This window comes from Miscanthus floridulus, chromosome 10 (genome assembly GCF_019320115.1).
Source record: "Miscanthus floridulus cultivar M001 chromosome 10, ASM1932011v1, whole genome shotgun sequence".
Taxonomy (NCBI): domain Eukaryota; kingdom Viridiplantae; phylum Streptophyta; class Magnoliopsida; order Poales; family Poaceae; genus Miscanthus; species Miscanthus floridulus.
This window is the reverse complement of record NC_089589.1, coordinates 114,858,987-114,872,665: the sequence shown is the minus strand read 5'-3', so window position 1 is coordinate 114,872,665 and position 13,679 is coordinate 114,858,987. Positions and strand designations below refer to the sequence as shown.

The following is a 13,679-nucleotide window of genomic DNA, read 5'->3' as shown; positions in this document are numbered from 1 at the left end:
GCATTAGTTTTTTTTCTGATGTTGCATCTCGCATTGCGCTTTGTTTATGTTGTTGCAGTAGCTTTGTTTTGATGTTGCAACAAGTATTCTTTTTTGTTGCATTAGTCTTTTTTTCTGATTGTTGCATCTCGCATTGCGCTTTGTTTCTTTGTTGTTGTAGTAGCTTTGTTTTGCTGGTGCAACAAGTAATTTTTTATTGTTGCATTAGTTTTTTTTTCTGATGTTTGATTTCTCATCTTTGCTTTTTGTTCTATTTTTTGTTGCAGTAGCCTTGTTACGGTGTTGCAACAAGTAATATTTTTTGTTGCATTAGTTTCTTTTTTCTGATCTTGCATCTCGCGTTACAGTACCTTTGTTCTGTTGTTGTAGTAGCTTTGTTCTAATATTGCAGTAGACTTTGTTCTGATGTTGCATCTCGTATCATGCTTTGTTTGATGTTGCAAACAAGTAATACTTCTGATGGGAGCGCGGTGAGGATGCGACGCACCTAGCGGAGCGCGGCGGGGGGATGGGACGGGGCGGTGCGGTGGGATGGCGAGATGCGGCGCCTGCGGGACGGAACGAGCCACCACGAGGTGCTCCGTTGTTTGCTCTGTTGTTTTGGTTGAGATCGAGTCTACTATTCTGTGTGGGGGGAGGGGGGCGTTCCGTGCGGGGGGCGGACGGGATCGAGGGATGGGGTGAGGTGCGGTACGAAGGTCCCAGCGTCCGGACGCTAGTGCCCAGATCGGACGTCCGGGCGCTAGCAGTTCCCTGATCCTGGTGAATGGATAAGGTGGGTTTCATTTTTTTATTTACTCATGGGGCCCACTTAACCCTTACCCAAAACCGATTGTAACCAAACAACAGACTGGGCCTCCGATCTTTTTCCCAATCCACAACCCACCTCTCCATATCCTACTATATTTCCATTTCCCTTACCCACCATCTATCCAAATGCCCCCTAAGTCTTTTATAGACGGGCCTATTTGGCAGGGATTCACCACGGAAAAAGTAAATCTCGATCTGGGATTCACCGCGGATTAGATCCACCGTGGATATGAGATCCACCAAAAACTGTTTGGCTAATGCAGCAGCTCCAGATCCACGCAAGGGCATTTTCGTTGAAATGGCCAGAATTGCCCTTGGGCTCTAGTGTTCTCTCTGCCTTACTACTAACCTGGGTTCGCACGTCAGCTCTTCTTTCCTCCTCTTCCTATCGAGTAGAGCAGAGTGCATCGCATGCACGCCTCGCCTGCTCACGACCGTGGACGGCCTCGCCGGCTTGGGTTGGGGCAGCACAGGCACGACCGCCCTGGGGAGGGGGTGGCGCAGGCATGGCTGCCTTGGGGAGGGGCGGCGCTAGCGCAGCCAGGCGCGCAACCCACTTGAGACGAAGGAGCTCGTTGCGGGTGAGGGCGTGGCGGGCGCCATGAAGGAGCTCGAGCAGCCGGCCGTGGAGAAGACGATGGTGAGGGCGTGGAGGAAGAGCAGGAGGAGGCCGCGGCCGGGCGCCCACAGCTGGATCTTGCCAGCCCCACACGCCTGGCCCCCCACCGGCGCGGCTAGAGCTCCTAGGGAGCAGCGGTGTTTTTTTCCACGGGAGAGAGAAAGGCGCGGGAGGAAGAAGAGAAAGAAAAAAGAATGAAGGGGTACGTTTGTGTAATCAGTGACAATGGTGGGTTATTTTTCCCTGAGGAGATCCACAAAATGATGAATCTAGCCTCCAGATCCACCATTTTGCTAAATCCGGATTTAGTGGATCCAAGCTCTTAAATCTAAATCTAATGAATCTGAATCCCTACCAAATAGGCCCTTATATTGACAGTACGCTCAAATACGGTGGACTGCCCCAGAAATCTCGAAACGTGTCTAACGAGCACACATGCACACACATTACCCACATACACGTCGTATGGTTCCCTAGGGGGTAAACCTGGTGCCACACTCGACCGATCCCAAGACTGGAAATTGAACGCGCGCGTGTGGCCTTCGCACTGAGAGGAGTCACTACAGCTCTGTGCAGCACGTTGGCCCCATACGTCTTGAAGTCGCATTCCGTACCATCGTTGGATACAAATCGTTCCGCTTCGGCTGATAGTTTTTGTGGCTGATAAACCTGCTGATGTTGTATTATTGTGAGAGAAAAATATTGTAGCCTGGCTGATAAGCCGGACTGATAAGTTCAAGCGTAAAACATGGCTCTACCAGCACAGGTCATATGTTTATGTCACATACGAAATAATATGAAGGGCACAAGTGTATTTTACAAATAAAAAATGGGTTGGAAGAACTCTTCGCTCAACAATTTTAGTTAGAGGTAAAGATGTACTCATACATTACAAGCTTATCGACAGGCCTGCAGCCCAAGCGCCAGCATCCTTGTGAAGGATGAGGAGGGAGCGCATGATGAACTAGACGGTGGAGGTGGAGGACCAAGGAAGAGGAAGCGCCCAACAGAGTAGATAGCAGAGGAGGGCCAATAGCAAGACTAGAAGCCGCACCGTTCAAATGAACAACAACGACGACGCGAGCATCTCCACGATGAAGGAGGTCTTCACCGATCACCATAGCCGCAACTTCAACCATCGGTAAATTGGCGTTCATGAGGATGAGGTGGGATCAGGGTCGCTGTCGTGCTTGAACGCGGCGTGGGAGCAGGAGCGGTGGCTATGGCGGTCCCCGCTTGTGGAGGCACAGCAGGAGCTCCAGAAGCAATGGGTGCGAGAACAGCCGCGGGGCTGGGAAGTGGTGGGAGTGTGTCGCCCTTGCAAAACCCCTCATCCATGTGTAGGCAAATCCCAAAACCTCTCATCCATGTGTAGTCAAATCCCACACACTTTTGTTTTCTGTTGTAGCAGAAGAAAAAAGAGGTTTTATATTTTATGAAAAAATTAAATGTTGGAGAGATTAAATGTCGATGAAAACGTTGACGAAGTAATATGGATGCGTGGTGCACTACTTAAAGGCCACTTACAAAGAGTTTGTACACCTAACGGGTATATACCATGACAAGTTTACGATCACTAGTACATTAATTTTTTATTTTATTTTTTAGCAATATTTTATTTATTTTATTACCACTCAAAAAAATATACTCGATTATACGAATCTTACATTTTTTTTACCAAAAAAAATCTTCGATTATACGGCCCAACTTTGAAGCGAAGAAAACCCATCTCTTCTGGAGGTCAAGTGGTCAACCCACCCAGACGGAACTTTACACAAGCCGCGTTAATATTCCCGTCACCAGCCCCACACACGCGCTCCCCTCCACCGTCCGCCGCGCCCACCTCCTCACCGGCGGCCACCGCCACCGTCCCACCTCCCTCCGGCACCCGGGCGCTCCTCACCCTCCCCTTCTCCGCGCGATGGCGACTCGCGGCGGCGGTAGCCAGTCCTACGGCTTCCCGATCTACTGCGCCGCCTGGCTCCCGCTCGCCCACATCCTCAAGCCCGACCCTCCCGCCGCCGAGGCGGACGCGGATGCCTCCTCCTCCTCCCCCTCCTCTCCCTCGCCTCCGATGGCTGTGCTCGGGGGCGGCGGCGTGGAGGGCCGGAGCGGCGTGCCGAACAAGATCGTGGTGGCGGCCCTCGCCGCAGGGGAAGAGGCCGCGCCGGCCGCCCTGTCCCCCGAGACGGTGAGCGACCCGTCCTCCCAGATCCCGCTCCGATCTAGGGTGCGGCTGAGTGTCCCGTGCTGATTTGGCGTTCCGTGGTGGTGGGCAGGTGGTTGAGGTGAAGACCCGAGAGGAGGTGCCGTACAGAATGGCCGTCCACCCGCGCGGCGATGGCGTGTTCTGCGCTTTCCCCAACGGCTGCAGGTATGCGCCCTCGCCCCATCGCCCCCTCGGCCCCTCGGATCATATCCTTTGAGTTTGTACCCTGCATTGCGTTTGCTCCTGTAGCCTGGCTAATGTTTTTTTGAAACAAAGTAGCCTGGCTAATGTATTGGTTGGTATTGAATTCTGATCTGCATAAATGATCCGAATGTGATACATTTGTGCCCTCCATTGTCTAGTCTAGATAACCACCTAATGGGTGGTATTCAATATAGACTACTCCATCCGGGAAAATAACATGTAATGTCGAATCTTGCTAGTAACAAGTGACATGGCCTGAAGTTGAAGGTATTTGCAATCTTGCTAGTAACAAGTGACATAGCCTGAAGTGAAGGTATTTGCAAATTGCCTTGTATATAGCCCAAGCCATTTTATTCAAGAAGATAGCTTATATACTGTTGAATCTTGCTAGTAAAAGGTGGTATTATGGGCGTGCTTGATTATTTCCTGTTTCCTTAGTAATTAAATCCCTTACCATCTAATTTTTGCGGTCTAACATGGAGCATATTTGGGCTTTCTTAGTTGTTATCAGTATAGATGTGTTTGTGGTTCAGAAAGTATCAGCTACAAAATGTACCTTATATGCTTCGCCATAATCTTATATTCTAGAAAGGATAATTCTGTCTTGTTTCGTATTCCTGTGAACAGTAAATAAATAATTAAACTTGGTTGAAAAGTTTGCTTTTTCATAATTTTAACTACGAAAACACTCATGTAGGTTGTATCGATGGGAATCACAGGAAGGAGAGGGACCACAGAAGCTGGCTTTGGAGCCAGACCGGGAAGCTTTAGCGGAGCTCAAAGATGTTGGTTTGCAGTTGTCGGTATCCTTCAGTGGAGAAGGTTCAATACTTGCCATCGGTGGTGAGGTAAGTTAATATGGTGTACTTTTTCCATTTTTTTTTGTAATTATTGTTGGTAGGTTTAGTTAGCATCTTTTTATTTTCCTTTCCTATTTGACTTTGTCCCAAGGGAAAACTATAGGCGCTTCGAGTACCTAGATTGGAATGCATTCTAAGTTTCCAACTTTCAACTTTATTTGTTCTTCTGAGTCTGACATCATAAATGGAAAAAAATGCCTAGAAAGATATGTTAGCTTGGTAATTTCTAGGTGTACTAAAATTAATATCCTTCATGGCATCATGCAGAAAAAATGTATACTGCATAGTATGGTCATCATAAGCAACATTTTTTAGTACCGATTAATGTAGCCAAACAATTAGCTCGTTTTGGCAACTTATTAATCATTTGGTACAAGTACAATAGTATGTATGGGGGATTCTGATAGTGAGTTGAGGTATCTGAAGAGGTGGGTGTATATTGTTAATTTTAGGCAAAGAGATTCTTGTTTCGTGGTCAACATGGTACAAAAATCTTTGGCTAGAAAGTACAGCCAGTGCAGTTCTGAATGAAATTGTTTCAGTTTATGTCTGTAACGTATGGAGATACCAAATAACATTAAGTAGTTCTTGAGATGCACTTTTTATGATACGTCCTTGTTTTATTCATGTTTGCGCCATCAGCATAATCAATGTTTTTAAGGCGTCGCTTTGGCGTCGCCTAATCGGCAAGGCGCTACAGGCGGGACGACTTGGCGGACGACTCGCCTCAGATTGGTATGGCGTCCGCCTTACTACCATGGCGTCCGGAAGTCGTCGATTTGGTGTCCGATTCGTCGAAATCGAGCAAGGCGGGCGCCATACGGGGATTCCACACCATGGCGTAAGGCGGTGCGCAGGAGAAACAGAGCGCGCCGGAGGGAGAGAGAGCGGGCGCGCAGGAGATTCACCAGCAGGAGAGCGGGAGGGGAACCAGAAGCCGCAGCTCGCCCGTGCGGACGCGTTCTCCCGCACCGACGGGAGAAGTTGCTGCCCGCCTGCCGCCGAGCCGTGCGGCCGCCTGTGCGGGCTGCGGCCATGTTCCCCCAATCGGCGCTGACCTGCAACATCTTGCCTCCTCTGTTCCTCCATCGAGCTGCAGCGTCCAAAGCCCTTCTGTTCCTCCGTCTATCAAGCAAGAAGAGCAGCACATCTGGAGGAGAGAGGGAAGCAAGAGACAAAGAGGGGCGGAGGCGGAGCGGTAGTGGAGAACGAGAGAGAGAGAGAGGTGCTGGAGAGAGAGGATTGGGAGTTCGAAAGATGGAGCAGGAAGGTCAAAGGTGAGGGGTATATGGGCTGCCTGGTGGGCTGGGCCAGACTACTTGCTCCTTCTCCTTTCTTTTTCCTTTTTCCTTTTTGTTTTTCTTCATTATCTACCACTCTAAGCTGCTCTTTTAAGATTCCCTTAAGATGTTAAGGCGTCGCCTCGCCTCACGCCTTAGTCGCTTAAGCGTAAGGCGGTAGTCAGTCGCCACGCCTCGCCTTACTACCTTGAAAACATTGAGCATAATTTGTCGTTAAAAGCAAAGATATGCTTATCAGTTTCGATAAGTTTTATCTATTAATAGTTGTTTCCTACTGGCAGAACAGTCTTTGAGCACTGATATTTAATCTTGCTTTTACATTATAACAAGGCAAATCTGGTTTGCCTCCATTTAAGTAGATTACTTATCAGTATGGTCTTGCATTTGTGCTTTGAGGTTTTTGTCATGGTTCATATGTGATTTTCTTGTTTCTCTTGGAGCTTCTGTTTTGGTATTGAAATCTTATGGTTATTGACATGTTCGTTTCTTTCTATTCTGTTGTAGGATGGGCATCTAAGAGTCTTCAAGTGGCCTGCCATGGCATCTGTTCTCACAGAAACTGATACTAAAACATCAATTAAGGATCTTACCATCAGGTGAATAAATGACCATTAAACTCTCTTCCCACTTGAATATTGGTTGTGCGATACTGATGGGCTCCTCTGCTTTGGTCCATGCTTTCAGTTCCGACGATAAGTTTCTTGCTGTGAATAGGAGCAGTGGCCCATGTAGAGTGTGGGATTTGCAGTCATCTGAAGTTGTAGCTAGTCTGCCAAGAGAAGCAGTGAGTTCCTTTCTTGGACGAAATGCATTATTTTAATGATTTCGTGTCTTGTTTCAAGAGAGTTTTGATCTGTACATTTCCAGGGGGAAATATTTGGATTCTGCAGATTCTGTAATAAGACTGACAACAGTCACGTCCTATTTATAACAGCGATGCAAGGTGGCATTAAGATGAACTTGACCTAGTTACAAATTGAATTAGGCAACAAGCTTAAGGTCGTACAATACCTGAATAATATTGCTTTTTAGGTGATTATGGAAAAATAGTATCTTGGAATACTACCTCATGGACGAGAATCGGATCAAAGAAAATAACTCGTGAGGCAATTTCAGCTTTTGCTGTGTCACCCAATGGTGCTCTTCTTGCGATGTGAGATTGGAAAGATCCCCTTGGTTTTATTTATTAATCATCTTGTGGAGATACTATTGATGTATTTTCTTGAGAATTTTATTTGTCTGCCTTTTGTTTATAGTGGAACGATCGAAGGAAGCATCATCATAGTTGGCTCAAAAGACATGAGGAGTTGAGGACCCTTGTAACAGTTAAAAAGGCTCATCTTGGTATTGTTACTACACTGGCCTTCTCTCAGGATTCAAGGTTAGTATCTTTAACTTCGAGTTGATGAATCTAAACAAAAAATGAAATTTCTCATTGTAGTTGATTTACATCATTTCAGAACATTGCTGTCAACTTCCTTTGACTCTACTGCAAGGGTGACATATGTTGGGTCCCCAAAGAGCAATGGTATGTTGCATCTTTAATTCATAGATTTGTTTTTTCCAGCCACTCCCTGCAAGCCCTATACTAAAAAAATGGATGGTTGTGTCCTGACAGGAACAAGCGTATGGCCCATGCCACTAGTTATTATTCTTGCAATTTTGGTGTACTACTGTATGCAGCACAAAGAAGACATTTTGGCAATGTTGCCGCGTTGAGATAGATTTCTGTTCAGCCCTGACTGATCTACTCTACTGGACATATTAGTAGTATTGCTTCAGAGATTGAACAAGTTTTGGACTTAGGTCAACTTCATTATTTTTCTCAAGGACAACAACAAAAGGCATTGAGCCCTGTCATGTTTGTAGTAAAAAGGGTCATGTACTCCTGTTGTCAAAGTTTTGTAAGTTGATGGTCGCAAGTGATAGTCATCTGTAACAATGTTTCTTCATGCTGCACTTATGAATTGTAAGGAGATTGTCTCAAGAGTCCAATATGGAGAGTTCAGAAACAATTTATTTTTTTATGCAAAAACAATTCATTAGGTAAGCGCATTAAATATGTACAAAAAATATTTGAAATGCACATAGCTTCTGGGTGCTTATATACATGTGATGACCAATCTTTTGTTTGGATGACAAAAGGGTGTTGTGAGTTGTGACACTATGATCTACACCTCTCTGTGCTGGAATCAAGGAGCAGTTTGCCGGTTTTTCTTGTTCTATGATATGTTTGCTGAACTCAAAGGTGTCACCGTTGTCACTATCCCTAAGTCTAATACTACGCGTGTGCCCAGCAGTGCAGTGCACTACGGTCAGACGATACTCCTGAATGATCTTCTGACGCGGTGAGACCAAAAGGTTGCTTCAAGAACGGACATCTCAAAAGGGTCTGATGTGCGGTGTGCATGACCTTATCCTGAATCAACCTAAAAGAATCGTGAGGTACACCTAAAAGAATTTACAAGAAAAAATTTGTCACTTCTGCACCCCGATGCCAAAAGTTGAAGGTGATTGCTATGTTTCTTACTCCATCCTAGAAGCTTCACGCCTTCACCCACAGCCAGCAGCACAGGCGCACTGCAGCATCCACATCTCATTTGATGACCAACAACGACCTACAACAACCGTCCGGTCCAAATAATTGATGCACACTACTGGCTGCCTTGAGAGGCGACTGGGAAGAACTGCCAACCCTGCCTACTTTAACCTCACACCATTAGCATTGCAAACAGAAGCATCATTTTTAATGAGGTGTTACCCTGACAGAGACATGGCAAGGCAGGTGAGATGGCTTGTCCGATGGAACTTCTCGTCCAGAATCCTGACCTCGGCAGGCAAATTTAACAAGGCCTTCAGGTGCAATGCAATCCTTGGGTTTACTTTCGGTGAATAGGGTTGGGATTTGGGAATTGGGATAGCATCCAATTCATTCTGTATTGGGATGGGAACAGAACAAATTGCCTAGTTGGCATCATCCACAAGTAATTCATCTCCTTTAAAGTTTATCTGGGTGATGCCTGCAATCTGCACCTGAATCTCAACAAGATTGAGACTGATGTTTGGTCCTTATTCCTGCAGGCAGCAGCAGCTTAAAGATCATAGACATACGAGAATTAAAGGTCATGGTGGGTCATGATGGATACAGAGAAACTAGAGATCAGTGGGCCAAATTTGAGCAACATATGCTTTCAGTTCACCCATATCTTTCAGAAATTCTGTACCCAGGACGAACAGGAGTGATCTTTTATATGTTACACATGTATGCGTACTTACTTTCTCTGATTTCGCACACAACTTCTTTTGTCAAGAATTCTTATTTACAATTTCTGACGCTCCGCAGTATATGCACAAACTCACGAGTTATTTACTTGTGATTTTACACGAAACATGGAAAGATGATATTTTTACCTTCCCATGTGCCACACAAAACTTTGCAAACCAACACCAACCTTCAACTCCCAAAGCTGCAACTTTTATCCAATCACCTCATCGTCGGCGTCAACCAGTTCACTGCGACGTCTCGTCAGCGCTGACGCCTGCGGCGACCGAGGGCCCCGACCTTGGCGGCAAGCGCTGGCAGCTCCCGGCGCCAAACGAGACCGACCGCTCGACCCCGATTCCGGCCATCTCCAGCGCGTCCGAGAACTTGAGAAGCCGGCTGATCTTGCCGAGCCCCGTCATGTCCTCCTCGCGGCCGCTGCTCGACGCCGGCGCCCGCATCGAGACGTCCGGCCACGCCCGCCGCGGCAGCGCCACCATGGACGCGGCCCTCCTGACGGCGCGGTCCGGCACGCCGCCGCCGCGCGCGGTCTCCTCTGTCGCCTGAACGCCACCGACGGCGCCAACAAGATTCCTCTCCTGCCGGGCCCCCGGCGTGGCGGCGGGCGCGCCCGGCGCGGCGCTAGGATTGTTGGCGGAGGCGGCGAGGGCGACCTGGACGGGCGCGCGGCAGAGCGGGCAGTTGACGTGGGCGCGGAGCCAGGTGTCGATGCACCCGCGGTGGAACGCGTGGCCGCACCGCGGCAGCAGGCGCAGCGTCTCGCCGTCCCGGAACTCCGCGAGGCACACCGCGCAGCTGCCGTCGTCCCCGTCCCCGTCGTCGCCGTTGGTGCCCCCTCCGCCACCGCCCCGGCGCTGCTTGGCGTCGTACACCACCGCGGCGATGGCCGCGATGTCGCGCTCGTCGAGGCCCTTGGTCCGTATGTACCACACGTGGTGCACGCCGCCGCCGCCGCCGGCCTCCTCCTCCCCCACCTCCTGCGCCACCGCGCCAGCCAGCACCTGGTGGCCCCCTCCTCCCTCCTCGCCGTGGTGAGCCAGCGCCAGCGCCGCGTCCCGCGCCCGCCGCCGCCTGCGCCGCTGCGCCACGAGGCGGTGGATGAGCAGCACGAGCAGGAGGACCGCGGAGACGGCGAGGAGCGACGCCGAGAGCGCGATGAGCGGGGTGGGGAGCCGGCTCGAGCGCAGGTGCAAGGTGGTCCCGCGCGACGACGGCGGGGGCGACGGCTGGCAGTGCGGTAAGTAAGCGCATGCGCCGGAGCAGGTGTCGGCGCAGAAGAGGTCCGCCGGCGGGGACGTGGTGGCGACGACGACGGCGGGGTCCCCGTCCCCGTCCCGCTCAGGCAACGGCCCCGCCGGCTTGGGCTTCGGCGGCTCCGGCACCTTCGGCGGCTTTGGCTCTGGCTCTGGCCGCGGCAGCGGCTTCTCCTCCTCCGGCGGCGGCGCCATGGGTTCGCCTTGACGCGCTTCAATGGCTCAACCGTGTGAGACGCGGTGTGTGTGGTTGCACTGCTCAGCTCGGCCTTGCCTAGTCTTCAATGTGAATGTGTTGTTATTAGCGTGCTGATGATGTGGTAGAAGGGTGACCTGTGAAAAGTGGCAGTGGTTTTTAGTGTAGTGTAGTATATATTTCTCATGATTCGATGGAAATTTGTGTTTGTAAAAAGAACTGATTTTAACGGAGATTGTGACACTGCTGGACTATGCATGTTCGTGCTAGATGTATATGAAAATAATCAAACAACGATTTTTTTTCCAGAGTTCAACTTTCACACAATTATATGACCATATATATACAATCTGGGAAACACTTACACGTAACAAGGCATAATAAAGTTATTTCTCGCATTAATCATATAATTTACAATATGTCTAATTCCTTAAACATATCTTGGAGATCTTCATGGCCATTTCATGCAAACTTCATCCTAAATAATCAAAGATGCCGTACCAAGCTTCTTAAAGTAGATATAGCTTCTTAAAGTAACTCTATAATTCACTGTTGATAAATGAAAGAAAAATTGTATTTAATCTTTTTTTAAATTAAATAGTAGATATAGTCGTAAATATAAGTGTGCAACCGTGATGGATATTTATCTGGTTGTTCCTCGGTTTCTCTCTCCCATCCTGTTTTTCTTTCTTCAGATGATTTTCAGGTATTAGAAAGCTAACTAATGAAAATTATTGGACAAAAGAAAGAAAAGCATTTCTTCTTGACATAGGTCCCGTTCGGCTTACCCATATTCGACTTGTTCGGCTTATTTTTTCAGCCGGAACAGTATTTTTCTCTCACAACAATTCAACCAGAACAGTGTTTTTCAACCAGTTTCAGTCAAGATTCAGACCAGCGAATGGGGCCATAATCAACTGATTTATCAAGTAAGTTTTAAGTACTCCATCTATTTTAAATTATAAGTCGTTCCAGTTTTTCTAGATACATACTTTCTCCATTCCAAATTATAAGTCGCTTTGACTTTTTTTTGTTCATCTATTTTACTATGTATCTAGATATATTATTATATCTAGATGCATAACAAAATGGATGTACCAAAAAAATCAAAACGACTTATAATTTAGAATGGAGAAAGTAGTTTTTACTATGTATATAGACATAATGTATATTTAGGTACATAGCAAAAGCTATATATCTAAAAGTTAGAACAAAATTAATTGTCTCTGGCTTGCGTGTTCTATTTCATAATGGCCTTTTATTTTCATAATCACGTGTCAAGTCGGTTCGTTTATTTTGTAAACTCGGTCGGGGTATGTAGTGTATTACTTTTATAATACAATGGTCTAACTCCTCTCTTTGTAACACAGTGATCTAACTCCTTTCTTGCAAGTGTTTTATCTGAATGTTGCATATGTTTTACAGATATATTACAAGTGTTTGTCCTGATGTTACATCTGTTTTTATACATAAGTTGTATTTATGTGTTTTATGTTGTTAGGAGAGTAAGACTGCATTGTCAGTGATGGTGGCACCGCACAGCCACCAGCGAATGGGTCGCGACGAGCTGGGGGCCAGTGGACGGGCCGGGCGGATGACGTGCCGGTGTCCAGCGGACGGGGCAGGGCGAATGGCCTGGAATCGAGGTGGATAGGGCAGGTTGCGCTTGCGAGGCGAGTAGTCCGAAATCGCGGGTGCTGTGATGGAACGACGTGCGCGTGCAGGGCTGGAAAAAAATCAGCGGAAGGAAGAAGGCTGCGCAGACGTGTGGACGCGTGCATCCGTCAGGACTTCCTGACGCCTGCACTACCGGCATGGACGGCTAATGGCAGACAAATGAAGGTTCGTTTGTAGTTTTTCCCGTGCATTTGTAATAATTCATCTGATCGTTCTCAGGTACTCTATATACGAAGATGCTGTTAACCAAAGCCGTGTGAGCCCGTGACCACCCCCTCTTTCCTGTTTTTGACTAGACTCTCTTGCATTTGTCAACCGTGGTATACTCCATATTTTTACAGAGAGACAACGAAAACAGTAATGGTACAGTGTTTTGTTTTACAACAAAAACAGCCACGGTGGCAGGCTTATCAGCTGTAAATATCATCAGCCGTACAGTCAAACAGACTCCCATACAAGTTACAGCCACTGATAAAACAACAGTAATAACAGCGGTAGGATAGGTAATCTTTGATCGAGTCGAGTGGGCTGGTGAGCAACGAGTTGCGACACTGACTGATGTGGGCATGTGGCTGTAGATTACTGTGAGGTTTAAATTTAAAGGATTCATTGGGAAGGACGTAGACAGGCGTGATGCTGAAATTTGACTTATACTGATGCTTATGCTGAAATATTATAAAAAAAAACACTGTTCTATACTTAAAAAGTAGCTCTGAATAAATTCAAGCGAACAACGCGGAAGCAAATAGTACCGACAGCAGTAGATAGATAAATATGGTTTGGTGTTGGGTGGCTGTTGCCATTACACAACAGCAAGCAATAGCATATATATCCTTGCCGTGCAGGTGCAGCCGAGCCACGGAGTAGCTCCCAGCTGAATTTGCACTCGGACCCTTACATATTCACGTTTTTGGACTCGTAAGCCTTCCGATAGTGTCGTGTATACGCGCACTGTAGTACGTCCATTTTCTTGGACCGTTGCCGCAGTCTACGTACGAGTCTATGTGTACGCATACATGATAGTACATACGTGCCGTATTTGGAGGCGCCACATGCCGTTGCGGAAAAATAATTTAACCGGTGTCGATTTCCGTAGCGGATCTAAAACTAAGATCAGAGTCTATGTAACGGTCAAAATCAAATCGAACAACCTAGAAAGTAAACAGTCATGTCGTGTGGTCACCGGCAGTGACCGCATACGGCGCAAGCGTACGTACCGCGACGATCGCCACCGTTGGCCACGCCACGTACGTCCCCGTGTATGCGG

General features: G+C 47.7%; 1 protein-coding gene and 1 pseudogene across 1 annotated transcript; one reads left to right on the top strand and one right to left on the bottom strand.

The window, feature by feature from the left end:
• The first annotated feature begins 3,197 nt into the window (after positions 1-3,197).
• Positions 3,198-8,089, top strand: LOC136487009 (SEC12-like protein 2; annotated as a pseudogene).
• Positions 8,090-9,348: 1,259 nt separating this feature from the next.
• Positions 9,349-10,909, bottom strand: LOC136487008 (E3 ubiquitin-protein ligase EL5-like). The gene has a single exon (XM_066484107.1). The coding sequence runs from the start codon at positions 10,732-10,734 to the stop codon at positions 9,514-9,516; it is 1,221 nt and encodes a 406-aa protein (XP_066340204.1). The 5' UTR covers positions 10,735-10,909; the 3' UTR covers positions 9,349-9,513.
• Positions 10,910-13,679: the final 2,770 nt, after the last annotated feature.

Excerpts from the sequence above, each read along its gene's own strand:
- LOC136487008 (XM_066484107.1), bottom strand. The coding sequence starts at position 10,734 with ATGGCGCCGCCGCCGGAGGAGGAGAAGCCGCTGCCGCGGCCAGAGCCA.